We start from the raw sequence: 26,937 nt of genomic DNA, 5'->3' as shown, positions 1-26,937 counted from the left end.
CGGGCGCGGGCCCTTGCCTGGCGGGCTGCGCAGCCCGTGCCCGAGACCCGTACCTGAGCGCAGAGTGTACGATTCCCGCCCCCGCCCGGGCCGGAGCAGGGCCGGCCTCGCCGAGTCGCAGCCGCTCTCCGCGCGCCCCTCGTGTGCCAGGCCCCGGGCGAGGCGGCGGACGGAGCGGACGATGGGTGACGAGCTCGACGGCGAAGTACGGTGAAGGGAGACCCTGGCGGAGCCGGGGGCGGGTGGTGAGATGGGACGGGGAGGGAGAGGCTCGGGCCGCGCGGGCCCCAGCCAGCCCACCCGTCTGCTGTCTCCACGCAGGGCCGGGCGCGCGTGGGGGGCCCCGGCCAGGACGGCCCCAGCGCGCCGGGGAGCCCCGCGGCTCCGGGCCCCCATCAGGGGGAGGAGCAGGCCACGGGGGCCGGGGCCGCGGGACCGGGTGCTCAGCCGGGGCCCTACGGCTACATCCGGGCTGGCCTGTTCACCTCGGAGATCTTCAAGCTGGAGCTTCAGAACGTGCCGCGCCACGCCAGCTTTAGCGACGTCCGGCGCTTCCTGGGCCGCTTCGGGCTGCAGCCCCACAAGACGAAGCTGTTCGGGCAGCCTCCCTGCGCCTTCGTGACCTTTCGCAGCGCCGCCGAGCGCGACAAAGCTCTGTGTGTGCTGCACGGCGCCCTGTGGAAGGGCCGGCCGCTCAGCGTGCGCCTGGCCAGGCCCAAGGCTGACCCCTTGGCCCGGAAGAGGCAACGGGAGGACCAGGGGGAGCCGCCTGCCACCCCCGCCACGTGCATCGCTGATGTGGTGACCCCTCTTTGGACCGTGCCCTACGCGGAGCAGCTTGAACGGAAGCGGCTGGAGTGTGAGCAGGTGCTGCAGAAGCTTGCCAAGTGAGTGTGGGTGCAGGCACTCCTGGGCAGAGCGCCCATCGGCGGCTCCCTGTGCGCTCAGCCTGCTCAGATACCCCTTTGGGGAGCCAACGAGTAAAAGCCCTGTGTTACCGGTCGGGACAGTGAGGTCCCAAAAAGGGACCCAGGTCCTTGGGCAATTGGAGCCTGACCTCCTTTGCCCCGCAGGGAAATCGGGAGCACCAACCGCGCCCTGCTCCCTTGGCTGCTCTTACAGAGGCACAAACACAACAAGGCCTGCTGCCCACTGGAGGGGGTCCGGCCATCACCTCAGCAGGTCAGGGCCTCTGCTCTCACAGAAGCTCCTCCTTCCCGGCTCTTCCATCTCTTTTCCTGCTGCGCATCTGCTTATGGTTCTCATCAAGTGCTTGTTAGTTATCAACCTTCTGCCCTGGGCTGCCAGGGCCTGGGGGGAACCAGGGCCTTGGTCACTGCTGTCTTTTGCTGTGCACCCTCCATGCACGAGTGCTGGACCGCTGGGGTAAGGGTGGGCATCTCTGTTTCCTTCTCCTCTCCTTGCAGACTGAGTATCGGAACAAATGTGAGTTTCTTGTTGGTGTTGGGGTGGATGGGGAAGACAACACGGTCGGCTGCCGGCTTGGCAAGTACAAGGGCGGGACGTGTGCTGTGGCAGCCCCCTTCGACACCGTGCATATCCCTGGGGCCACCAAGCAGGTGGTGAAGGCTTTCCAGGAGTTCATCCGGTGAGGACACGTGGCTGGGCTGGTGGCTCCGGGACATCCCGAGGCAGTCTGGGAGCAGAAGACCTGGGTCCTATCTGGGGGGTTTGGTGGGTGTGGCTGGAGGAGAGAGCAGGGATGCTGCTCACCCTTTCTTGGTCGGCAGATGTCAGGGACTTAGGGCCATCTGTGGCTCCCACAGGTCCACTCCCTACTCGGCGTATGACCCGGAGACGTACTCGGGTCACTGGAAGCAGCTGACCGTGCGCATCAGCCGCCGTGGCCAAGCCATGGCCATTGCCTACTTCCACCCGCAGGTCTCAAGCGGGTGGCTTGCTGCGGGAGGGGTGTCTGGGCCAGAGCAGACTTCGACACAGTCTTATGGGCCTTTTCTACTGCCTGCTCCAGAATCTGAGCCCTGAGGAGCTGGAGGGACTGAAGGCTTCTTTGGCACAGCACTTCATGGAGGGGTCAGGCAAGACCAGCGGGGTGACTTGCCTCTACTTCGTGGAGGAGGGACAGCGGTTAGTAGTCCAGGTGGGGCTGGGCGGGTTTCTCCGAGGACTGGTGACACCGATAGACCCACCTTCCCGCCCACAGAAAGACCCCCAGCCAAGAGGGCCTGCCTCTGGAGCATGTGGCCGGGGACGAGTGCATCCGCGAGGACCTGCTGGGGCTGACCTTCCGGATTTCCCCTCACGCCTTCTTCCAGGTGACCAGATCCCTGGGCTCCGGGCTGGTGCAGCAGAGAGGGGAGAGCATCCAGGCAGGGAGCTGCCAGGGCTGTGAGGTCGGCCACCTGGAAGAAGGGCTACTAACCGTGGCCACTCGCTAGACCCTGGTGACCACCCTGTGGGAGGGTGGCTTGTGGGCACGACAGCAGGCTATGGCGCTGGTGGGGTCTGGTATCTGCTGCTGCAGGGGTCCCATGGGTCCAGCTTTCAAGGAGGTGGGAGGGGGGCAGCATTGAGTTGCTTTCTTGGGCCGCGAGACTGGGTGTGGACGGAGGGGCCCTGGGGCCATCAGGCAGTTAGAGGTGGAGAAGGGAGTTGGGGGGGGGGCGACCAAGAGCACAAGTGCCTGGGGATGCAGACACTGGGGGGCTGGAGGGCAGCGGATAGGCTGCTCTGATGCGTAACCCACGCCCAGGTGAACACCCCCGCGGCTGAGGTGCTCTACACGCTCATCCAGGACTGGGCCCAGCTGGACGCAGGGAGCACAGTGCTGGACGTGTGCTGCGGCACCGGCACCATCGGCCTGGCTCTGGCCCGGGTGAGCCCTCCTACCCCGGTCAAGAGCATGCTCTTCCCCCACCCCACCCTTGTGTCGTCACCCATCTTGTCTGTCATGACCCCCCCTTAAGATAACCTCAGACTGTTCCAGGTCCTATTCCGCTGCCCCCAAGAAGGTCCAGGGGTGGGGAGGGGCGCCATCAGTCTGACTTGTTTTTGCTCCAGAAGGTAAAGAGAGTCGTGGGGATCGAGCTGTGCCAGGAGGCTGTGGAGGACGCCCGGGTGAATGCCCTGGACAACGGTGAGAGCCAGCGGGCCTCGCGATGGGTGGCAGGCCCTGTGCGTCCCTCCACCGGGCACCTGGGACCCACCCAGTGGCTCCTAGGGCTCATGGGGTGGGGGCAGAAAGGGCCCCTACTGTGTGGACCTATTGTGCGCCCACGATGCCTGGGGCTGCCCCGCAGGGAAGGGTTTTCCTGAGCCGTCTTCTGGGGGCTTCTGGACATGGCCAGGCAGATCTCTGGAGGCTGTCCCGGGCCTCATGGCGGGGCTGCTGCTCTGTCACCTCCAGAGTTGAGCAACGTCGAGTTCCATTGCGGGAGGGCCGAGGACCTGGTGCCTACACTGGTGAGCAGACTGGCATCCCAGCAGCTCATGGCCATCCTGGACCCACCCCGCGCCGGTCTACGTGAGTGGTCTCCACCTGAGGAGTGGTGTGGGGAGGCAGAGGGTGGCCCACTAGGCTGCCTGGTCTCGGGCCCCTGTCCACTTCTTGAGGGGGAGCCATTGGGGACTCTCCCTTGAGGGGTCTGTGCCTCCCCAGATTCCAAAGTGATCCTGGCTGTCCGCAGAGCTGAGAACCTCAAACGACTCCTATATGTCTCCTGCAACCCCCGGGCAGCCATGGGCAACTTTGTGGAGTGAGTGTGGGGCATGGGTGGACGGGGGCCTCACCCCAGGAGACCCTGCTGTACTCATGCATTTGACCATGGCACTCCCTCCCACACAGCCTCTGCAGGGCCCCGTCGAACCGGGTGAAGGGCAGTCCCTTCCGGCCAGTCAAGGCTGTGGCCGTGGACCTGTTCCCGCAGACCCCACACTGTGAGATGCTCATCCTGTTTGAGAGAGTGGAGCACCCCAATGGCATGGGGGCCCTGGAGCCCCAGGATCCTCCAGTCCAGCCCCCACCAGGGCCCCCAGGTGACACCCCACCAGAAACCAGGGCCTCCCCCGCTTCTTAGTCCTCTGGGGCAGCGGAAACCAGCTCTTCCAGAACAGCACCCAGACTGCATCGTGGGCAGAATCCTGGGGCTCCCCAAGTCCTTGCCCTGCTCGGCCTGGCATACTCAGGCAATAGCCACAGAGGGTACTAGACCCCTGTCCCCATGGGCTCCTGTGGCCTGCTCCTCCCTCACCCCCAAAATGGGCCGCAAGGGCTGGAATAAACAAGTGCTGAACTACCAATGTTTGTGATAAGAACTCAGAGCCTGGCACACAGGGACTCTCCTCTACCCTCACCACAGGTGCAAAGGGGCAGGGCCAGGAGCGCTCATAAGAACTGGCCCAGTTGGAACAGTTCTGCCAGCTCTTTGCGTGGCCAAAAGTCCCGGTGTCCCAGCAGAGAGCCTGCCGTCTGACAAGAGACACAGTCCTTGTGGCCATGGGCCAACTGTACACTTGACATGGGGAGCACAGAACAAGATGCTGCCCTATTGCCCTTCCCCACCCTCATTGCAGTCCCATCCCCAAAGGGACATACCTCCCAGTGACCACAAGAGCTAGGGGTGGGGTTGGGGCACCACTTAGCTGCTCTGGCCTTCAGGGCAGCTCTGGTCAATTAAGGACTACCCCATGGCCAGAAGAAAAACAGACCAGCCATTTCCTTTTGGACATTTTGCTTTATGCATTCAGACAATCAAGGCTCACCCCTATAGCCATGGCCCAGCTGCCACCTGGGAGGTACACGAAGGGTGGCGGCCACCCAGAAGTGGCCTCAGCACAGGCTCCCCCTGCCCTCTCAGTACGGCTGTGTTCACAGGATATTTGCACCCATACACAGGACAGAGGAAGGAAGGACTTGGGGAGGCCTCAGTGAGGCTCACCTGCCTCCAGTGTGCACAAAGCTTTGGTTCGAGGTGGTGCATCTGACTGTTTTAAGGGCAAAGTTATTAGTCAAATGGTTATTCACAACTGCAGACAGGGCATGACAGAAGCAAGTGTGTAATTATAGCAACTTGATTTGCGGACTCTTTTACAAAGGTCGGCACAGGCGCCAACCTCAGTCACGGGGGGTGGCAGGGCATAGAGAATACTGTCTCCTGTAAAACCACCACCCACAGGGGAGGTGTCCAGCATTGTGCCATGAGCACACGGTGCCCTGAACAGGTGCCAGGGGCGGGGAGCCAACGGCTCACAACCAACTTGGACTGCTGGGACTCAGTGGGAACAAATCTACCCCACACCTGTCCATAGGGGCCACCTAGTCACCTGGCTGCACCAGACGGCTGCTCTCAAAACCCAATGCCGCCCCAACATGCTCGCACCAGCTCTGGACAGGAGCACCAGCATGTGAACGCACTGCACTGAGGGTCCACGTTTCCTCTCAAGTCCACGAGCTAAAATGCATTAACTGTTCACATCTGCTACATGATTCCAAATCTATCTTCTACTCACTGTAAAAGTTTCTTTCCAAACGCTAAAATATCATAAAAGCTTTAAAAATTGATGGGTGGACAGACTTGACTGCAAAAATTTAGTAAAAAATTGCCAGAGGCCAGTGAAGGTGAGGGGCCTCAGTGTCTAAGAAGGCATGTTTTGGGGGCATTAAGACTTACTCAGGAGAATGGACTGCACCCCCCAGCCCAGGCAGGGGCAGCAAGCTGGGCAGGGACAGGTGCCTTCATCCACGTCACAGGCAATGCATTTCAAGGCAAAGAATGATCACCTTGGTGGTTTGCCTACAGCCTCTGAAAAATAGTTCTGATACTAAGTTGTGTTTATTTTAAACCAAAGAGGTCTGAAATACTCCTTCCTAACTATAACTTTTTCAGAGAAAAAAGGAAAACCCAGGAGGCAGGGAAGGGGATGGGGTGCCAGCGTGCACCTTCTGGCCAGGTCCCTACGGTGCCCGCGGGAGCACCAGGCGCAGGACTTTCTCATTTCATGTCATCCGACTATCATTTCTTTTCAGCGCCTGTTAACATACTAAAATTCATGAAAACCTTCATAACACCAGTCTGCAGCATGTCCACACAAGCAGAGGTCCATGGCGACCTCCCACCTCTCTGTGTCCACCTGTGTGGCAGGCTGAGTCGATGCTTTAACATGGCCACCTAGACCTGTGGGTGGCCCCCAAGGAAGAGCTGCGTGGACCTGGCTGTCAGACACGCAGTGGCAGGGGACCGTGGACTGGAGACCCGGGGCTGCAGAGTGAGGGCAGGTCTCCCCCACAGCGGAGCTGGCAGCCCCTGAGCCCGGACCACTAGCCATCACACGTCCACAGTGCACAGGGGCTCGCCGCCAGGCTGCGCAGATGCCACGATAGACATCTTGGGCTTCTTCCGCGTCTCCTCCTGGAAGAACAGCCAAGGTCAGGGATGTAGGCGACATGGGAACCTGCAGCCCAACCTCGGTGAAAGGCCAATGGCGGGGCTGCAGGATGTGCGCGATCGCAAGGCACCACGTGCTGGCACTTCTGTGGGCATCAAGACGCATGCCCGGGAGTGGAGGGTCAAGGAGGTCACAGCCACCAGGGGTTTGAAGCTGCCCCGACAAGCCCTACAGGGACCCCACATCAGCGCACAGGAGGCCAGGGCCACCAGCTCTCCAGCACTGCCACAGCCCGAGGGCATGCGGACAGGCCTCACCCTCTCCTCCGCCAGCCTCCGCATCTCCTCCTGCAGTTTGCTCAGGATGTGCAGGTTGGGCTTGTTCTTCCGGGCAAACTGCTGCAGCTCGATTACACTCTTGTCCGACGTCTCCTGGGGAGCAGAGCCCGCTCGCAGGACCGTCTGGGGTCATCCCTCCCTTGACCCGCCTGGCTGGCTGCCTGCCAGCTGTTCCCCACTTCTGCCACTGCCTCCTGCACGGGGTGCTCCCCCGGCCCCCTTGGCCTCTGACACAGCCACTGGCCAGGCACTCGACATGCCCAGAGCCCTCAGGCAGGAGCAACCAGGACACAGCCTCAGCCTGAGGGACGGCACACTGCAGGACAGGACTCGTGCCGGCACTGCGGCCCCTGGGAGCCTGTGGGGCCCAGACGCTGAGCTCCCTGCAGGCCCGTCCAGGGTGAAGAAGCCGTATCTGAGGATGCCTGCTGGCCGTGGGTGCCACACTCCCCTGCCTCTGGAAGGACCCCTCGCCCGCCAGCTCCAGGGGGTTCCCACCACGGGCCCAAGCAGGCTTTCTCCCCTCACTCACAGCCCAGCACAATGCACAGAAGTAGAGCACAGACCCGAAGGCAGAGGCTCAGCAACACAGGGCCAAGCACCTTGGGGCCCAGTGTCCCCTCCCCTCCCCCACCCTGCCAGGCCGAGAGCAAGGAGCTCTTCACAGACGGCCTGGGGGTCACCACCCACAGTCCCCACCCTCCACACCCACCACTCACTGGGGTGCTGGTGACCCAGACCGTTTCTGTAAACGTCAGGGGAAAAAAATCAACATAAACCTCGCTTCCCTGTACTTCTCTCCACCCCAAACACAAAAACCTAAGGGTATTCGCTAAAATCTTGAGATCTTGGCCCAAAGAGCAGAAACAAAACAGATGACACACACGGGCTGTTGAAAGTTGGTGGCCAGGGAGAGCTGTCTGTGTGTGGTCTGCTCACTCTCCCTCTAGCCCTGGCCCGCACCCCATCCCCTCCCCATGCAGCCAGAGCCCGACTCTGCCCCTGGCCCCCTGTGCCAGCGGGGGGCCCCATTACCTGTTTGACCATCTTGCTGCTTTCACGGCCATACATGCGCAGCAAGGACCCCCAGTTCTTGACGTGTGGGTGCAGCAGCTGAAGGATCTTCTGAGAAGCTAACTGTTTCCCAACTCGCTTATTCTTGCCTGAGAGGAAACGTAGAGAGAGGGAGTCACAGATACCAGCCGTCCACAGGGCCACCTCGTCCAGACAGGGGTACTCCCGACGGGAGGGGGCAGAAGGTGCAGCCGCTGCACTGGGCACAGCACCTCAGCCCTGCCCATCCTGCAGAACAGCCCATCAGAAGCTCGGGGAGGTCAGGACACACCCAAGGCCATAGCTTATGAGGCCTCCCGGCCCCCAGCCCACATCTGCCAACACAGAGGACGCACCTGCAGGGCAGACACAGGGGTGGGGGAGCATCCAGAGGGCATCCTGTGCTGGGGACGTTTCTAGATGGAGAGAAGGTGGGGCCAGGGTGCAGAACAGGCCTGGAGAGCAGCAAGGGCCTCTGGCTCAGATGGGGGATCTATCCTATTCCCTGCCCACCTGCTCAGAGCTGGCCTCAGCAAGGAATGGTGTCTGCAGGGCACGGGGCACACCCAGGGCCTGCTTGGTCATGACCTTCTCACTTACCCAGTGCTGGTCTGTGTCTACAGTAGTTACACAAAGTTTCTTTTCAAGTAAGGTTATATCCAAACACCAGATTAGGTGAAGAGCACAGTTGGTGCCCAGCAACAGCAGAGGGCCCTGCGGGGGGCTCTGCTGCTGTCTTAGGAGGCTCCTGCTCCCTTTACAGGGACCGAGGGCTGGACAGGGGCAGTGGTGGCAGCCGCTGGGGAGCAACACAGCCCAGCCAAAATGACCAGCCCGGGGACGGGACACCCACAGCTGCACTCAGGCCAGCTGTGACTCAGATGTGGACATGGGATGCTGTGGGCACAACCGTGGGCAGTCAGCATACAACTGAGGCTCGGCTGATGCCAGGGCAGTGGTCCTCGGGATCACTGAAAGCCTGTGTGTGGGTGTATTGGGGGAGGGGTGTGTGTCTTACACCAGCCGCGCACTGTGTGCTTGCCACACGCCATGACATATTCACTCTTCTGGTTTTTACCAGGAACCACTTCAAACTTGATGGAGGTGTCCCCCATCCCATGGTTTCTGTAGGAGAAAACAGACAGTAGGTGACATCAACTGAGGGGGAGGAAATGGCTGCTTCCAGAAAGCCCTCCACGGGCCCATCAAGACAGAACCAACCCTTCTCCCCAAACCGCTGCTCCAAGAGGAGGGACTCTCCCACCACACGCCATCCGGCCCCTTGGGTGGAAGGGTGCTGGGCACCCAAGAGAGGCCCCCATGCCCGATGGCCAGGGAAGCGCCCCCCACCCCCTTACCTTTTAAGGCACTCATGGAGGATCTGGTAGGGAGATAGCAGTCCAGCCTTGCTGGTCAGCTCGTAGACTCGCGAGTCCTCGATACTGATGTGGTTAAAATACTACAAAATGAAGCAGCCGGTCATAGTGCTGGCCACTCCCGCAGCCCCGTGAAGCAGCTCCCGTGCTGCCGCCTCCCCCGGGGCCTCCTGCCCCCACCACTACCTCTCGGAGACATTGCATCCCACATCCCACACCTCCCCACCCAGATGCCCGAGACACAAACGAGGAATAGCAAGGGCCGGGCTGCCTGCCGCTGGCCTGGGGAGCCCATCCTGAATCAGAGGCTGATCAGACGACCGGTCAGAAGTCTAAAGACACAAAACCTTCGGAAAAAAGCTTGAAAACCATCATAAGTGAGGTTATAGAAGAGAGAAAGTGACCAGACACGGCAGAACAGAAACGTGACCAAGGTTCTTAAGAGGCGACGCCCAACTGGTTCAGGGAGGAAAAAGGAAGCTGGTGGTGACAGGGGCATCGCCAGCCCAGAGGTGGCTCTGACCCCATGGCCCCCGGCTCCCACTCAGGAGTGTGGCCCCCCTCCCGGGTTGGCCATAACGCAGAACCACATGCTCCTTTGAGGCCTCTCAGGGAGGTCCCTTCCCAGACTGTCCAGCTTCTAGGGCCCCTCGGCTTGTAGCAGCATCAACCCCAGCCCTGCCCTCTTCGTATAGAAAAGCCTTGGAACCTGCTGCTCTGGCAGAGAGGGGGCTTCCTCCCCACCCAACATCAGGAGGAGGCCCTGGTTCCAGCAAGCAGGAAATCATCCCCCTCTAAGCACAACCCCGCCCCCCCAGCACCTCAATGGGTCCACCAGCCAGAGGCACCCCGAGCTCCTTAGTCAGGGTGTCTGCAGAGGCATCGCTGTGTGAGCCAGGCTCCTCAGACCCCTGGCCACGAGGGATTAACCCAACCCCCAGCACCACCCCTCCCCAGGCACTGGGGGAGGCAGAGGACAAGGCTGGAAGTCCAACCTCCGACTACATGATGGTTCCCCTGGCAACCAACCCCCATCCTCGGGGCTTCCAAAATTCACCTCCTGAACATGAACTCGGGCGTAGTTGAAGGGGTTAGAATAGAACGTTCCCTTCACTTTTATCAACTGGAACTATTTCAGGAACTGGAGACAAAAACCAAACGTTAATTTATTTACTACGTTAGAAGGTCCCACCAGGAACCAAGGACAAAGACCAAACGTGTACTTTATATCACAAACACATACACACCTAACAGCCCCAAAATACATGAAACAAAACCTGACAAGTGAAGGAAGCAATAAACAATTCAACAGTAACAGCTGGGGACTCAACACCAGTCCAGACAGAAGACCCACCAAGAACGAGAACAGCAAACCCCACACCAGCTCAACCCACAGACGCCTGTTCACTCCACTCAGAAACACACAATGCACATCCTCTCAGGCGGTCACAACACAAGCCTCAATAAACTTAAAAGGACTGACTTGAAATCACAAAAACTATGTTTTTGAACCACAATGGAATTAAGTTAGAAATCAATAACCAAAGGAAATTTGGGAGATTCACAAATATATGAAAAGTAAATGCTCCTAAAATAACCACTAGTTTAAAGAAAAAAATTACAAGAGAAATCAGGAAAATACCTTGAGACAAATGACAAAAGAAACACAACATATATTAAAGCAAAATTATGGGATGCAAAATAGTACACAGAAGAAAATTTATAGCTGTAAACTCCATATTTAAAAAGAAGACCCCAAATCAATACCTTAATCTTAAGACACTAGAAAAAGAAGAACAAACTAAACCCAAGGCTGGCAGAAAAAAAGAATAATAAAGGCAAGAGCAGAAATAAATAGAGAATAAAAAACCAATAGGGAAAAAAATCAGCAAAACCAGAAGCTGGATATTTGAAAAGACAAACAACGTTGACAAACCTTTAGTCAGACTGATCAAGAGAAAGGAAAGACTCAAACTGCTAAACATCAGGAATAAGGGACTTCCCTGGTGGCACAGTGGTTAAGAATCCGCCTGCTAATGCAGGAGACACGGGTTCAAGCCCTGGTCCGGGGAGATCCCACATGCCGCGGAGCAACTAAGCCCATGTGCCACAACTACTGAGCCTGTGATCTAGAGCCCATGAGCCACAACTACTGAGCCCGCATGCCACAACTACTGAAGCCCACGTGCCTAGGGCCCGTGCTCTGCAACAAGAGAAGCCACCACAATGAGAAACTTGCGCACCCCAATGAAGAGCAGCCCCTGCTGGCTGCAACTAGAGAAAGCCTGCATGCAGCAATGAAGACACAATGCAGCCAAAAATAAAATAAAATAAATTTATTAAAAAAAAGTTTAAACAAAAGGATCATAACAGAATACTATGAATGTGTATTTGCCAATAAATTAGATAACCTAAATCAAGTGGGAAAACCCCTAGAGACACAAAATCCCAAAAGTGGCTCAAGATGGAGTAGAAAATCTGAAGATGTATAACAAGCAAAAAGATTGAATCAGTAAATAAATAACTTCAAAACCAAGCAAAGTCTAGGCTCGGACTGTTTCACTGGTGAATTCTACCAAGTGTTTAAAAAATTAATACCGGGACTTCCTGGGTGGTCCAGTGGTTAAGTATCTGCCTTCCAATGCAGGGGACGTGTGTTTGATCCCTGGTCAGGGAACTAAGATCCCACATGCTGTGGAGCAACTAAGACAGTGTGCTGAAACCTCAGAGCCTGCGCGCCACAACTACAGAAGCCTGTGTGCTGCAACGAAGACCCAGTGCAGCCAATAAATAAATAAATAAATGAAGGAATAAATACTGTGCTTGCATGGTATATCTTTTTTTTTTTGGCTGTGTTGGGTCTTCGTTGCTGCGTGCGGGCTTTCTCTAGTTGTGGCAAGCGGGGGCTACTCTTCATTGCAGTGTGCGGGCTTCTCATTGAGGTAGCTTCTCTTGTGGTGGAGCACGGGCTCTAGGCTCACAGGCTTCAGTAGTTGTGGCACACAAGCTCAGCAGTTGTGGCGCAGGGCTTAGTTGCTCCACAGTATGTGGGATCTTCCTGGACCAGGGCTCGAACCCATGTCCCCTGCATTGGCAGGCGGATTCTTAACCACTGTACCACCAAGAAAGCATGTGGTATACCTTTAAAAAACAAAAATCAAGGGCTTCCCTGGTGGCGCAGTGGTTGGGAGTCCGCCTGCCAATGCAGGGGACACGGGTTCGTGCCCCGGTCCGGGAGGGTCCTGCATGCCGCGGGGCAGCTGGGCCCGTGAGCCGTGGCCGCTGGGCCTGCGTGTCTGGAGCCTGTGCTCCGCAACGGGAGAGGGCACAACAGTGAGAGGCCCGCGTACCGCATAGAAAAAAAAAAAATTAATACAAATCCTTTGCAAACTATTCCACACAATGAAAGAGGAAGCAACACTTCCCAACTCATTCTATGAGGCAAGTATTACCCTGATACCAACACCAAAGACATCACGAGAAAAGAAAATACAGAACAGTATCCCTTATAAGTACAGCTGCAAAAATCCTTAACAAATACCAGTGAGCCAAACCCATCAACGCATAAAAATGATTATACACTACGACTGAGTGGGATTTATCCCAGGAATGCAAGGTGTGTTTACCATTCAAAAGTCAATGAAACACCCCCCCACATCAGTAAAGTCAAAGGCAAAAACCACGAGATCATCTCAACAGAAACAGAAAAAACAAAATCCAACACCCATTCTTTTTTTGCGGTACGCGGGCCTCTCACTGCCGCGGCCTCTCCCGCTGCGGAGCACAGGCTCCGGACGCGCAGGCCCAGCGGCCACGGCCCACAGGCCCAGCCACTCCGCGGCACGTGGGATCCTCCCAGACCGGGGCACAAACCCGTGTCCCCTGCATCAGCAGGCGGACCCCCAACCACTGCGCCACCAGGGAAGCCCCAACACCCATTCTTGACAAAAACTGTCAACAAACCAGGAGTGGAAGAAACATCCTCAATCTGATAATACTCACAGCTCACACAGCACGTGAAGTGGAAGAGGCCAGTCGCAAAGGAACATACATTGTGATTCCACTGACAGAAGACGTCAGAATTGGCAAATGCAGGGACAGAAAGTAAATGAGTGGCTGCTGGGGGTTGAGGGGCTGGGAACGGGGAGAATGGGGGTGACTGCTAATGGGGACAGAGTTTTTTTTTGGAGTGATGAAAATATACTGAATGTACAAAAATCCACTGTACTGTGTAGTTTAAAAGGGAAAAACTTATGGTGTTATAAAAAAGAATGCATTCTTCAGAGTGAGAAGCCCTTGCTACAAATAACCATAGGACCATATTTACCCAAAAAACTTTACAAATAGTTTTAAATGGTTCTTAACATAAAGAACAATCTAGCTTTTGCAGCCTCTGCCTCAAAGGCTCACTCCACTTTGGATCTGCTGTCAGCGGAGCATGGCTTCCTTCCGAAACATCGGCAAGACACAAGGACAGAAATCTCTGACAAGAACATTTCCTCTGCTTGCAAAGACAAGCAGGTCTCCTCTTTGATGAAATACAAGAGATGGAGCACCTGGCACCTGGGCGATTAAACCCGAGCACAGCCTGACACCAGGGTGGGCTCACGACCCTCACCTCCAGCTCCTCACTGTCTTTGGGCTTCTCCTCAGAGGTCTGTTTAACAAAGTCTGGGATGAGGATTTCCAGCGTGGCCCGGGCTGTGGAAAGAGGAACACTGAGGGTGAGGGTGGGGTCCCCACGGCCGAGGGAGCCTGGGCCCCAGGGACAGAGCCCCAAGGGCCTGCAGGTGAGGCACAGGCAAAGGGTGTGGTGGGGAGCAGCAGCTAGGCCAAAAGGACACTCTGGGGAGGCGCCTGCAGGCCCGAGCGCAGGGGTGGCGAGAAGCCGAGTGCAGGCACCCCATGAACAGGGGTGCAAAACGAAGAGCACGTGAGGAGGAGCATGGGGTGGGGGTGGGAGGCGAGGCGCCAGCGCCATGAGGATGGTCCCACCCACTATGGGACCCTCACCGGCTTCTGCTCCGAGACCCCAGGAACACCCCACTTGTGAAGCAGGAAGAGCCTTTGCAGAGAATCTCTCTAAAATTGACGGGAGGCCTCCTGGGGACCGGGCAGAGCTTGTGAGCCCAGCACAGTTTCACACGGGGTCAGCCAGACAGTAAGGTGGGGTCCCATCACCCTCGGCATGCGCCACCAGAAGAGAGCAAGGTCCAGGGGCACTCTGAGCCCCGGAGCACAGACACTCCACCAACCCGAGACTCAGTGAGACTGCGATAAAACGCTCCGCACTCCGTAAGAGGCAGAGCTGCTCTGAAGACAATGCAGCGATGGGGGCGCCAGGGCCCGGGGTGCCCGGCATTCGCCACCAGAAGAGAGCAAGGTCCAGGGGCACTCTGAGCCCCGGAGCACAGACACTCCACCAACCCGAGACTCAGTGAGACTGCGATAAAACGCTCCGCACTCCGTAAGAGGCAGAGCTGCTCTGAAGACAATGCAGCGATGGGGGCGCCAGGGCCCGGGGTGCATCCATCACGTGCCTGCAATGTGGTCCACTCCCCAGAAGAGGCCAAATAACCCTGGTGCTGGGGCTAAGCGGCTTCTGGAAAAGCACACCAACAACAAGGAGTGCCGGGAATATAGCCAGCAGCAGGCCACGGGCAGGAGGAGCATCAGACTTCCACCAAAAACCACCAGCTTTCCCAAGGGCCTGCTTGGCTGTGTTCCAGGAGTGGCAGTCCCAAGTCTGGAGCTGGAAGGACTTGGAAAATGGTCCTCATGGACATCAAAACCACCTGAGGAAGATGCTGCCTGTTCTCCTTCTCAGCACACCCCTGCCTTGCTGGGTTTAAACAGACGGTGCCCTGGGCTCAGGCAGCACAAAGCAACCAGCATCTGTGAGCGCTGGGGACGGGGCGGGAGGCACTGGCCGAGCCATCTGAGTGGAAAAGGGCCTTCTACTTTCATTTCTCACGTTTTACTTTTTCTATTTGAATCTTTTCCAGTGAGTACATAATTTAAAAAGATCCAAGGAGATGATTACATAAATAAAACAGACTTGCCCCATCCACAGCCTTCCCTAGCCATTGGTGGGCCAACACGGGTCTCTGACACCAAGCAGGCACATTACCAGCTTTATTCTTCGCGAGTTTTTTGCTGCTTGCCGTTCCAGATCCATAGGTCACACCATCGATGGTCACCGAGGCACCAAAAGGCTCACTTGGGTTCTCTTAAAATTAAAATTACCATTTTAAAACACACTTGCCAAGACGTTAAAAGCATACGTGCACACACACAATCTGCTCACGCTGACAGACGAGGTGGGGGTAGGGCTGCTGCTGGAAGGCAGAGGCCTGCGGGGGGGTCCCTGAGGCACTGGGGTGGGGCTGAGGGACAGCCAGCAGGCAGAGAGCATGGCCAGGAAGTCGAGGGGGACAGGGACCAACGTCTGAGAAAGATGGACGGAGGAGTGCAAGGGGTGGGATGCAGACATTGTGAGCCAGAGAAGCAGGAAGACAATGGCGGACGCTGAGCTTCTGGCTTTCACTGAGGAGTGATGCGGGCGGCCAGAGGACAGCCTGTGGCCATTGCAGGGCTGCAGCCCCTCCACCCTCGGAGGCGCAGTGGGAAGGGGGTGCGGGGAGGTGACCATCTGATCCCCCTCGACCTCCCCTCTCGTTCTTACCCAGCAGAGGGGAATGACAGTCAGCTCCCGCCTCCCCAGCAGTGACTCCAGTGACGTGCTTGACGCTTTAGGAGTGAGATGGGGAAGGTCACACTCACCACATTCAAAGAAGTTGTACACAGGGCGGACCTTGAGGACGCGCTGCATGTACTCGTGCAGGATGCAGACCTCCGACTTCCCATTGGGGTTGATGACAAACTCTGTGACAAGAGGGGCCGTCTCAGCAACAGCGGGGGCTGCAGTGACCACACCCCAGCCCGCGGGAGAGGACCTCTGCGCCGCAGGGCAGACACAGGCCGATGCAGCACCCTTGGAGCACACATCCCAGGAACATCAGACCTGCAAGTCCTGCTCACCTTTCTTCGTGGGCGCGTCCTGCACAGACAGAGTGATGAGCTTCTGATTGGCCGGCAGGATGGGCCTCTCTGACTCAGCCTGTTTTCGCTTCATTTCTCGGTTGAACTGCCGACGCTCAGCCCAGGTCCTGAACTTCTTCACGGTGACTTGCTCGAAGTCAAAGCGCTTCTCCAGGTAGTTCCGAAACTCCTCGAGGTCTATACGGGATTCACCAGAGGCCCAAGTCACGGGTGGAGGTCACGCCCTCCACCCGGTGAGCAGGACAGGTCCCAGCCACACGATACCCCCTTCCCCTTTCCTCTCCAAGGGCGAGGGAAGTAAAGAATCACGTCCCTTCATTCTGCCAGCTCAAATTACCCTGCCAGGTCCCCTAGGGACAAATTTCTGGCATGTCCTTTAGTTTATTTAGAGCAAGAATAAGAATACAAAAATAAAAAAACAAAAAGGAACCTAAAAAAAAAAAGCCAACCACAACCAGCCTTTGGGACCTTTCTCCCCATATGGAAACAGGTGCTGGACGGCCAGCAGCAGCCGAGGCACCACGTGCCCACCATGGCCGCCCCCACGCCCTGCAGCAAGTAGGCAGCTCAGGGCCATGGCACTTGTTCCACCTCTCCCCCAGGACCCCAGGGCTTCCCATCAGCCTTGCTGGCGCCCTGCCTGCACCCCTCCTCCCACCAGGCAGATGCCTGAGATTCCACGTGAGCTACAGAACAACGTGCTTGCACACTTAGTGACAAACCAAAACCACATAGTTCTTTATATGTGAGTGCAGAGAAGCGAGTCTGGAAACAAGTGCCATGAGGTCAGAGGTGGGAGGCACTTGTTTTCAGAAAAACAGGAGCACACTCCGGTGTGTCCTGCGTGTGCGGAAGGACGGTGTGAAGAGGCAGACCGTCAAGTTAGAGTCTTATAGGGAGGGCTCCCTTCCAGCTGTGTCCCGAGAACAGCCCACCCGCTGACAGAGCTGGCTGGGATGGGGAGTCAGACACCACTGTCCCCCTCCTCAGCAGCAGCCCCAGCCCCTCACATGCAGGAGTTCCCAGACAGGCCGGGCAGTAGCACAGAGTGAGAGACCCCGAAAACGCATGGGGGCTAAGACAGCCTGCCACCATGGAAGAGATGCAGGAGGGACAGGGAGGAACGCCCCACACCTGAGAGCAACTGAGGGTCTGAGAAGGGGGCGGCATCCACACCACGTGGTGGAGATGCCCACTCTGCGCACTGGTACACCAGGACTCCATGCGAGCATGTCCCATTTTCATGAAACGCAAGACTTGAGGAAAGATTGCGAACATGACCAGAGAAAAAGGCCACCTGCAGGGCAGCACCAGTGTGCGGGTCGGGAGCAAGAGGTCAGCAGGCAGAATCTCCTAAGCTCAGGGAGACGGCCTCTCCAGCCATGCGGGAGTGGACAGGCAAGCACGGACAGGTCCCTTCCTCCTCAGGGACCAAGTTCACTCTGGAAACTTACCAACTGATTCATCTTTGCACACTTCCACCTTGGCCTTCACTTGCCCCAGGGCCCCGGGGGCAGCCTCGGCCGCCAGTGGATCCTTCTCATCTGGGGGCCCCAAGTCAGCCCCCAAGGAGTCGGGCTCTTCCAGCGGGAGCTCCAGCTCTGCAGATCGGCTCAGGGGCTTGGCAGGAGATACCTCCCCACAGGGGGCAAGCTCGCTGTTTTGCTCCCTTTCCTCATTGTCTTTCATTTTCTTGTAATGCAGACAGGGGATGCTACTCAGAGGAGGGTCATGTTTCTGTGGACAGTGAAATTGCAACACAGATTACAAGGATGGCCCCAAACATCTGAACGTCCGATGCCGTTCACCTGCCTGTCTGGCTGCAATGCAATGTGGGCAGACATGCATGCTCCTCCTGCAACTTACGAGACTAAATTCATGACTGATGTGTCCCCTACCCGTATGCTTCCCGTTCCCAAGAAGTATGGCCTGGACCAGGTGACCACCCGAGACTCTCGGTGCAGGTACACGGGGACTCCAGAGTTATGGAACGTCATGATCCACCCGTCCGGCAGTGGTTCCGTAGGTGGACGGCCACGACCTGCACAGAAGACAAGAACACCCTGCAATCACTTAAAGACACTTGTAACTGAGTAAGAACTGTCAGGACGTTTCCAAAGTTACAACCCGTGTCAGAAACAACAGCAAGGTGGACCCAACGTTACAGAGAACCTCTAAAAAGTAGGAGTGGGGGAACACCCCGCCCTCCACTAGAGAAAGCCCCACCTGCAAAACTCTGCTCTCCCTCTGCTGCTGTGCCTGTCCCTCTGGGTGTGACCCACAGGCTACAAGTCCCTCCGTGCAGCAGGAAGCTGTCCACCCTGCTCACTGCTATACTCCCCAGCCTAGAACGGCACAGGCACACCACGGAGCCTAGAACAGGGTTCTGCAAGACACAGGGCCTCGCCACAGCTCTGCCTCCACGGCTGGCAAGCACCGTGGACAATGACTCCCCGCCCGCCTCCCACAGGTGTGGCCAGAGGCACCGCAGGGCCTGGGTAGGCTTCACTAGTAACTGCACATCTGTGGATCACTGCTCCCTGTGACCAGGTGACAAGCCTGTGCTGTTTGAGCTGCTACTGACAGCCCTGGCTGCTGAAAAAAGCACATGGCAAAGACTTAAGTAAAACTTATTTTTCTTACAGGTATTGGGAACAAATTAAAAATTCAGAAATGGAAGTGAAAAACCAAGTGAAATCTAAAAAGACACATAGGAGATGAAAACAGCACCAGCTACTCTCACAGAAAAGGGAATGACACCCTTGTGCCAAGTCTGACACCCACACGTGGCCAACACCAGCAGACACCTGTGTCAGGACGACCCTCGGAGGGAATGTGAGGTTGGACACGCACAAACCCCGTCAGGCACCCCCATGCCCACCGCGGGCTGGGCTGGGAGCTGTCTGCAACCAGCTATGGGCTAAGTAAGGAGAAGGAGGCACTCACACAGCTCAAGCTGAGCACATCATGGGACAAGGCATGTCTGCGATAGTGAGCTGTCACAGAGTTGGCCCAGCTGCCCGGAGAGCTCGCGTGCATCTCATAGTCTGTTACTGTTCCTGTTGCGGCCCACTTGGCAGACGCGCGGCCCAGCACTGCCAACATGTCCGCTCCGCAGCCAGGAGACTGTACGTCGGCCACCCTCGGTTTCCTCCCATCACGCTGGCCACCTGCGCTGGTGCTCAGCAGAAGATGTAACCTGTGTGCCTGAGTCCTGTGTCCCTCCAGCCCCTTTCCACCGCCCACCTGACACCTCCACCTAGACACTGAGAGGCGCCTCCAGGCCAAGACAGAAACAGACACGGAGACCCCTCAGACCTCTCCGCATCAGCAGGGGGGCTGCACGGGCCAGCTCTGGGCACCCCCTGACTGCTCCCCACCGTGTCTCCAACCCCTCCACCTCTGCCCACTCAAAAGTGCAGGAGTCACACGTGCACTGCGAGCCGTGCTTTCAGACCAGACTGTGGAACAAGTCCTACTTGCTTCCAGTGGCTCCCCCGACACTTGGCACTGAATCTAGAACCCAGACTGCAACCATCACCAGCCACCGTGCCGAGCACCCGCCTCTGGGCCCAGCATCCATACCCCTGGATGCCCCCTCCCCAGGGATCTGCCCAACCCCCTCAGAAGGCCTCTCCCCGCCACGCCGCACAAGCCCAGCTGCTCTGGTTTCCACAGCACCTGCACCACTTGCAGCTGGGCCATCATGCATCTGGGTGTGTCCTCACATCTTGTCTGTTTCCTGTCACCAGACAGGGCCCTCCTGGCCTCAGACGCACACCTGCTGCCTGACACCGAGGGCTCTCATGCCCATACATGCAAAGCCCCGTGAACACTCGCTACTTCCTGGCCTGACTTACTTTTGAGCACTGTTTTAATCTTGGTCATCATTGGCTGCACACTTGTCTCTCCGTCTGATGGGTGGTCGCTGTCTCCTCCGTATTTCTCCTCCATCCGCCTCTTTTTGGGAGCACAGAGGCCCTCTTCCAGCAGAGCGTCAACATCGTTGTCAAAATCATCCTGCAAAATATGCTGTTCAGACACCACAGCCCCCCCGGTGCCCTCCAGGCAAGTGCCACAGTGTCACTGACAACGACACAGAAAGGAGGCGCTCTCGGGGGCCTAGGTGTGCCTCTATGTTGCGTGATCATCTGAAAAACAAATGGAATGAAACCGCCAACTGAAGCACACGCTCAGGCAGGTGCCCATGCCACCAGGGAGCGTGGCTGGCAGCTCCTTCCAACTCAGTTGGGACAAGGGTACGAGGCAGACCTGTCAGCCAAACTTTTCATTAGCAAAGTTTGAAAACCTGGACTCTTGACGGCTTTCTCTTTTCACATTTACGTTTCCACCTCCTGTGGGTGTTCTTTCCTCTGCAACATCAGCTTTACAGAGATGCTGCGATTCCCAAACACCTCTCTTTGGGTTTTGCTAAGAGTGCTCCAAAGGAGGGGACACCGACATACCTCGTAGGAGAACTTCAAGGCCTCTTCGTCCACTCTGTCTCTCTGCACGATCGCTTTAGCCGTGAGCCCGCCTGCTCCTTCTTCATCTAGCTCCAAATTGTCAGTAAAATCTTCTAACTCATCCAGCACTGCGTACTCCACTCTCTTTTCCTGATCCAGCTCATTCTCCTCATCCTTCTTATCCGCACTCTCACCCCCTACGCCTACCCCGTTACCAACACTCCCGCCAAAGGGACAAGCATGCACGTCTCCACTGACAGGGCTAAGGGCCAGACTGCACTCTGCCCGCGCGTCGCGCTCCGCTCCCGTGTACAGCACCTTCCTGTCCTTACTCCTGCAGCTCTCGGTAAAGCTCACGCTAATCTTTACATCCTTAAGCAACTTAAGGTCAGGGGAGAACTTCCGGACCGCAGGTGCGTGCCGGGCGGTGCGCGGGCTGTGGCCACTACAGTTCGGGTCTACGAGGAGGCGGGCCTTAGAGAAGGATCCTTTGGAGAGAAGAGAAGCTCCGTAGAAGTTGAGCGGGTCCTCAGCACGGGGTTCGGCCTGTCCATCACCACCAGAGCCAACGTCCATTACCTCTGCATCACTGGACGTTTGCAGGGGAGGTGGTGGAGACTGTCCACGGGGCAGCGCTCGGAGGGGGCAAGCTTGGTTCTCCATCACCACTCCTCCTGCGGGCTCACGCGGGAGAGGAGAGGGGCTCTCACATGTCTCCATAGTAAAAGTGGTTAAGACTATTTTAAAAGACCAGAGTTTTAAAAAACCTTACATAAATCTATACAGCTAACATGCACAAGTCCGTCGAGACCCGGGTGCCGTCCTGCCCGCGCTGCACACGCTGGCGGCTTAGTCAAGCTGGCCACATTGCTCTTTTCATTAATGTAGACAGCTTTTAGAACCACTGCCTCAATTATTGGAAATCACAATGCACTCAGCTTAAATGACTGAAGACTAAGCGAGTCTGTCCTCAAGCCGGAGGGGCACCCGTCTTCCTCCACCTGCAAAGAGACGTAAAGGCATCGTCACAACGCGACAGAGCCCTCCGTGTCCTGGTACCAAGAGCCCAGTGCTATTGACAGAGCAGTGAAAACTTAAAAGAATGCTGCCCAAAAAGAGAACCTTCTATGCTTCAAAACAATCGAACTTTACTTTTTTCTTCAGAACCTAAATTGTACCTTAAGTCCCAAATTAAATACTTTATTAATTGTCCACTGTAATTCCAACTTGAGAAGCACAAAAACCATATTATGTTTAGGCTCAAAAAGGATTAAAAAAAAAAAATCCTCCACTAAACTTCACCGCAGCACCCCCTAACTCAGTTTACAAGGCAAACCAGCATGCAATGCAAGGCTGCCCTTTCCAGAACACACAGAAGGTGTGCGGCTTCCCTCCAGCACCAGAGCGACATGGATCCACTCACCTGCGAGGGCCGGGTCAGTCAGAGGGCAAGCGGGAGACCCTTGGCTCAACTCTGCGGCACTAGGGCCAGGGGCTCTGTCACCCGGGACCCTGGGGCACGTGGATGGGGACAGTGATGCAGCGGGCTGGGGGAGCCAGAGGTGGCGTGGTTCTGTTCCCGGGAGAGGTAGGGGTGGTGGCCGCAGGGAAGGGAGCCCAGCCAGGGTGGGTCGGGGGAGCCGCAGGAGACAGCTGGAGCCAAGGCACAGGGAGTCCTGGGAGCCGCCCGGAGCCTGGCTCCATCCTGGGGGGCAACAAGAAGCCACCGGGAGTGAAGGGACCCTCAGGCCACAATTCAGTCCCTACTCGAGAAGGGAGGCCAACAGCTGTGCCAGGCACGGTGCCCGCGCCCTCGAGAACAGCAGAGACACAGAGTTGACCGCACTGCTGAGCGGGCAGAGGTGGAGAGCTGGGACAAGGGGGCCCTGACGACCAATGAGGCCTCTCCCCAGAGGGACAGTCAAGCAGGGCCTGCAGAGGAGGGCGCCCCGAGCCTCTGGGCAGACCCGGCCAATGGGGCTGAGGCCGCCAGGACACATCAGCCAGGCGGTCACCCAAACCGCAGGAGAGGCTGCCCAGAGAGGGAATGCAGACCGAGAAGAGGGCTGAGGACGCAACTCTGGAGAAGCACAACGGAAGGGAAGACACAAGGCTGAGAAGGCAGGGCAGGGGGCCATCCAAACACAGGGGCCTGCAAGAGGGAGGGCACCCACCAGAGCAGAAGCACGTGCAGACACGCACGCATGTGCTCACATGTACACCCCCACACCGTGCAGACACACACACAAACATGCCATATGCACGCGGATGCAGACACATGTGCGTGCCCACGCCCACTCGGGGCAGCTTGCTGGTTGCAGACAGAACAGTAAACAGCAGACACCACGTGTTTAAGAAGTTTACAGTGAAGGGACAGAGCGTGGTGGTTGAACTTTGAAGGGGACATAACATAAAAACCAGAGACTTGTTTAGATTTGATTAATTCATCCAACAACTACCCAAAGACTACCTACTCTCATGGGGGCACTACCATGAACTACAGGGCAACGAATACTGACTGTCAATCTATTTCCTAGATTCTAAGATGTCTTCACATTTCTGATTTCAGTGGGAATTTTAACATACCTCTCCCACAGGTATGTCTGTCAAAGGTGCTAAGGACCAAGGAAACATAGCACACAAATGATGACAAACTCAGAACCGCAGTGATCACTGCGGAGGTTGTAGCCAGACACACACGAGGAAGACTGAGTGGAGTAGGGCCAGTCTCCTGGCACCAAGAAAGATCATTTCAGAGAAGGACAGAAGGTCAGCATACCCAGTGCTACAGAACACAGATGTGACCAGGACCAAACCCCTTGGCACCAGGCAGGTCTGCAGAGACCCTAGCAAGAGCCAACTCGTGATTCTGGGGCTAAAAAGGCTAACATGAAGAGATGTGAGGAGACGGGGGGCACTGAAGACACACTCGGCACAGGACAGGGACAACTGCTACCACGTTCAAAGGCTAAGAGCAGCACGAAGCCAGGATGAGAATGGTAAAAACTGAAGAATGGAAGCCTTGAAGAGCTGCACAGAGTGGAGTCTCCAAGAAGCCGTGGAAAGTGTGGTCCTTGGAGCTCAGGGAAGCTGCCCAGCCCCAGGGGCAGCAGCTCATGCTGAGAGCTCCACAGCAGGCCATCCTAAGCAAGCTCCTTACCATCCCTGTTGCCTGTCGGTAAATATCAATACCTTCCAGGTGGCACACACATACCATTTTAGATGCTGAGTGCATGAGACAGACAAAACCCCTGGCCACAGAGCTCACGTTTTAGCAGAGAGACTGACAAGTAACAACTAAGAAAAACTGAGAACCGTTCAAGAAAAAACAAAGCAAGGAGTTGGGGAAGGGGAGGCAGCTTCAAAACGGGTGGGCAGCAAAGGCCTCGCAGCCAACGTCCACCTGAAGGTAGAGGAGTGGGCCGGGTGGGTAGCTGGGGTGGGAGGAGGGGACATTTCAGGCAACAGCGAGAAGAGCAAAGGCCTCCGGATAGGAGCGTGGGGTGGCAGGTGACAACAGTATGCCCAGTGGGGAGAGAGGAGGCCAGATCAATGAGGGCGAGGGAGAGCAGGACTCTGGCTCTTATCTTGAGAGATGGGCCACTGGGCAGGAGGGTCCAAGCGGTGAGGTCACATAATCCAAGGTCAGCAGTGGCAACCAACCCTCAGGCAAGCCCTGTTCTAAGCACTTTAGGTACTGTCACTCACCAGCTCTCACACAGCACTGTGAGAAAAAGTTAAGGATAGAGAAATGAAGCAACTTGCTGGAGGTCACACAGCTAGAAAGTGGTGGAGCTGCTTTACCACCCAGGTAAGCTGGCTCCAGTCTGTACTGCCTCGGGATTACAGTCTTGCAGTTTAAAAGAACCACTGTAAGTCCAGAAAAACCCCAGGTGGGTGGACAGTAGGAGGAGCAAGGGTGAGAGCAAAGAAAAGAATAAAGAGGCTCACCGGGAGCTTGGACCAGCATGTCACGCTGGAGGTGGTGAGAAACTGTCCTAAGGGTTGCATGGAGGCCTAGGAGTGACTCCATACTCAAGGACAGAAATGTCACATGCAGAGGTGGTGAAGGCAGCATGGGGAGTGTTTGGGGTGAGTGAAGATCACAGTTTAGGTTTACACATGGCTACTTGGCATCAAAGTAACGCGGAGGGATGTGGAAGAGGCAGCCACAGGCATAAGGCTGCAGCTCAGAAGGGAGGCGAGTGCTGGAGATGGAGATGCAGATGTCAAGGAGAGACGGCATTAAAGCCAGGAGACTGGACGAGATCACCAAGGAGTAGAGGGCAGCTCCAACCTGAAGCCAAGACTGGGCAAACCAGTCAGACTCACTTTCGTACCCCCAAGGTCACGGTTAGATTATAAAACCCCTGGGAAGTGCCCTGCATAGTGGCTGGCCACAAAGGGCTCAAAGGGTGGCTCTCCTGCCATCGGCCTCACTACTGCTTCAGCTGACCGCACACACGGATGCAAACCTTGCTTGCCAAGTGGACCATAAGCCAGCAGCAGACTTGCAGCAGGCTCCCCTGGATCCCGACACAGGGTAAAACCGAGACGCTTGGACAGTGCCCTTCACTGGAGTCCGCTTGCTGGGCTGGCATGGAGGTGCCGTCTGTGATGGTCCAGCGCTGTGGCTGCTGCCTTTCGCTCAAGCCTCTCGGCGCTGCAGCCTCCCGCCCAACCCAGCAGCCGTATGACCTCATCCCGTCCTTTTGTCATCCTCCATCGGCCTCACATCCCGCACTTACAGGCGGCACTGCCGACTGGCCATTCACTCCCTCTGGTGGGTGACCGCCTGTGGCAGGGTTTGGCCCACTCTACCGCCGCCAGGAAACAGGATCCCCGCCTAGCGGTTGGCCTGGCACAGTCCCCAGCCCCAGAATGGACTGTCGTGCACCGGGTAACAAGGTACATGCAAGCATGCAAACGACAAATCAAGTTCCTACCCTGAGCAACCCAAGTCCATCGGACGACACCTGACAGGTAACACTGTCAACAGGTTGCCACCTTCCACTTATTTCTATCATGATCATTGTTACGACAAAACCACATCCTGATCACCTACGTGACACTCAGTCCGTGAGCATTTGGTGAAGACGGGCGACTTCTCAGATTTCCCAAACTGTGTTACACCCGGCAGGGTCCTGGGCGAGCACCGCCCCTGTTGGTACCTTTCCCGCCTGAAAGCCATCTATGGCTTCGGGCCCGCGGGACGAGGGGCCTCCTCACACCCCGGTGTCTGCCCGGGCGGAAAGCGACCGGCGCGGCGCCCCCCGGCTCGGGGGCCGCCGCCGCCCCCGGCCCCAGCCCAGACCCCGGCCCCGGCGGGCCCCCCGCCCGCGCTCCGAGGCCCGTGGCCATGCCGGGACTCGGAGAGGCCAGGCCCGCCCGCGCCCCCCAGCCCGCCCGACCCCGGCCCGCGGCCTCGGCCCGGGAGGGAGGGAGGGGAAGGGCGCGCCTCACGCAGGCCGCAGCGCCGCCCGCCCGCCCGCCCGCTCGGCCGCGGGGCGCCCCTCGCGCCCCGCACCTACCTCCGGCGCCCGCGGCCGGCGCGAGCTGCCCGCAGCCCAACTGCAGCGGAGACCCCTTCTGCCCGGTCGCCGCCGCCGCCGCCCTCCAGAAGGGCCGCGCGGGCGCTCTCCAGTCGCCGAGACCCGCCTGCCGCGCGGAGCGAGCGGAGGGCGGACCTTGGCGCGCGCCGCCAATCCTGCGCGCGGCCACCCCGCATTGGGGGAACCGCAGAGCGGGCTGCAGAGGCAGCCAATCGGCGGCGCGCGGCGCTCCCGGCCACGGCGCGCGGCCCAATGGCGCGGGCACGCGGGCGGGACCAGGCGCTGAGGCCGCGGCCGCGCTAACGGTCGCCGCTGGGGCGGGGCTCGTGGCGCGGAGGACGGCGGCCGCGAGGGGCGCCGGGAACGGGGAGCGCGGGTGACGCCGGGAACGGGGAAGCGCGGAGGACGCTGGGAACCGGGAGTAGAGGGTCCCTCTTCTGTGTGCACGGTGAGGACGAGACTGTACACATAGAGACATCACCCGTTTTCGATTTAAAAGCATTAAACGTAACCACTAGGGGGAAAAAGACAAGTGTGCGCAAGTGTCTGGCACTTTTCCATTTGCTGATCCTGCGCGAGGAACCTTGACAAAGGTGCTGAGCCATGGAGCAGGGACCGCTCTTGCTGAGGCGGGAATTCCCAGGAACGCTGGGAACACGCTCTCCCGTCTGCAGCCGGCACGGTGGCTGCTGCAGACAAAAGCCAGGGGTGCTAGACCAAGGGC

General features: G+C 57.5%; 2 protein-coding genes across 2 annotated transcripts in view; one reads left to right on the top strand and one right to left on the bottom strand.

The window, feature by feature from the left end:
• The window catches only part of TRMT2A (tRNA methyltransferase 2A), a 4,595-nt gene extending 537 nt beyond the window's left edge, over window positions 1–4,058 (top strand). The window contains exons 2-13 of the mRNA XM_007460050.1: window positions 100–205; window positions 322–887; window positions 1,074–1,182; window positions 1,428–1,609; window positions 1,788–1,902; window positions 1,994–2,109; window positions 2,186–2,297; window positions 2,735–2,857; window positions 3,043–3,118; window positions 3,389–3,505; window positions 3,641–3,737; window positions 3,827–4,058. Coding sequence (XP_007460112.1) covers window positions 100–205; window positions 322–887; window positions 1,074–1,182; window positions 1,428–1,609; window positions 1,788–1,902; window positions 1,994–2,109; window positions 2,186–2,297; window positions 2,735–2,857; window positions 3,043–3,118; window positions 3,389–3,505; window positions 3,641–3,737; window positions 3,827–4,058 — 1,951 coding nt within the window. The remainder of the gene's footprint in view (window positions 1–99; window positions 206–321; window positions 888–1,073; window positions 1,183–1,427; window positions 1,610–1,787; window positions 1,903–1,993; window positions 2,110–2,185; window positions 2,298–2,734; window positions 2,858–3,042; window positions 3,119–3,388; window positions 3,506–3,640; window positions 3,738–3,826) is intronic.
• Window positions 4,059–6,247: 2,189 nt separating this feature from the next.
• Window positions 6,248–26,232, bottom strand: DGCR8 (DGCR8 microprocessor complex subunit). Its single transcript, XM_007460033.1, has 14 exons — window positions 26,193–26,232; window positions 20,662–21,662; window positions 20,056–20,215; window positions 18,094–18,236; window positions 17,650–17,932; window positions 16,175–16,372; window positions 15,917–16,018; window positions 15,264–15,362; window positions 13,752–13,834; window positions 9,116–9,216; window positions 8,776–8,882; window positions 7,740–7,867; window positions 6,684–6,797; window positions 6,248–6,389 (listed from the first exon to the last, which is right to left on the bottom strand). Exons 2-14 carry the CDS (start codon window positions 21,379–21,381, stop codon window positions 6,306–6,308), a joined length of 2,322 nt encoding a protein of 773 aa, XP_007460095.1. The 5' UTR covers window positions 21,382–21,662; window positions 26,193–26,232; the 3' UTR covers window positions 6,248–6,305.
• Between the last annotated feature and the right edge of the window lie 705 nt (window positions 26,233–26,937).

The sequence above is a fragment of the Lipotes vexillifer genome, unplaced genomic scaffold (assembly GCF_000442215.2).
Source record: "Lipotes vexillifer unplaced genomic scaffold, Lipotes_vexillifer_v1.1 scaffold987, whole genome shotgun sequence".
Lineage (NCBI taxonomy): Eukaryota > Metazoa > Chordata > Mammalia > Artiodactyla > Lipotidae > Lipotes > Lipotes vexillifer.
This window is presented reverse-complemented; position numbering and strand designations above follow the sequence as displayed.

Excerpts from the sequence above, each read along its gene's own strand:
- DGCR8 (XM_007460033.1), bottom strand. The coding sequence starts at position 21,381 with ATGGAGACATGTGAGAGCCCCTCTCCTCTCCCGCGTGAGCCCGCAGGA. Across the intron at positions 13,835-15,263 it reads ACTCGCGAAGAATAAAGCTG|CCCGGGCCACGCTGGAAATC; the intron begins GTAATGTGCCTG and ends CTCTTTCCACAG. Across the intron at positions 6,390-6,683 it reads GGAGGCTGGCGGAGGAGAGG|GAGGAGACGCGGAAGAAGCC; the intron begins GTGAGGCCTGTC and ends CTGTTCTTCCAG.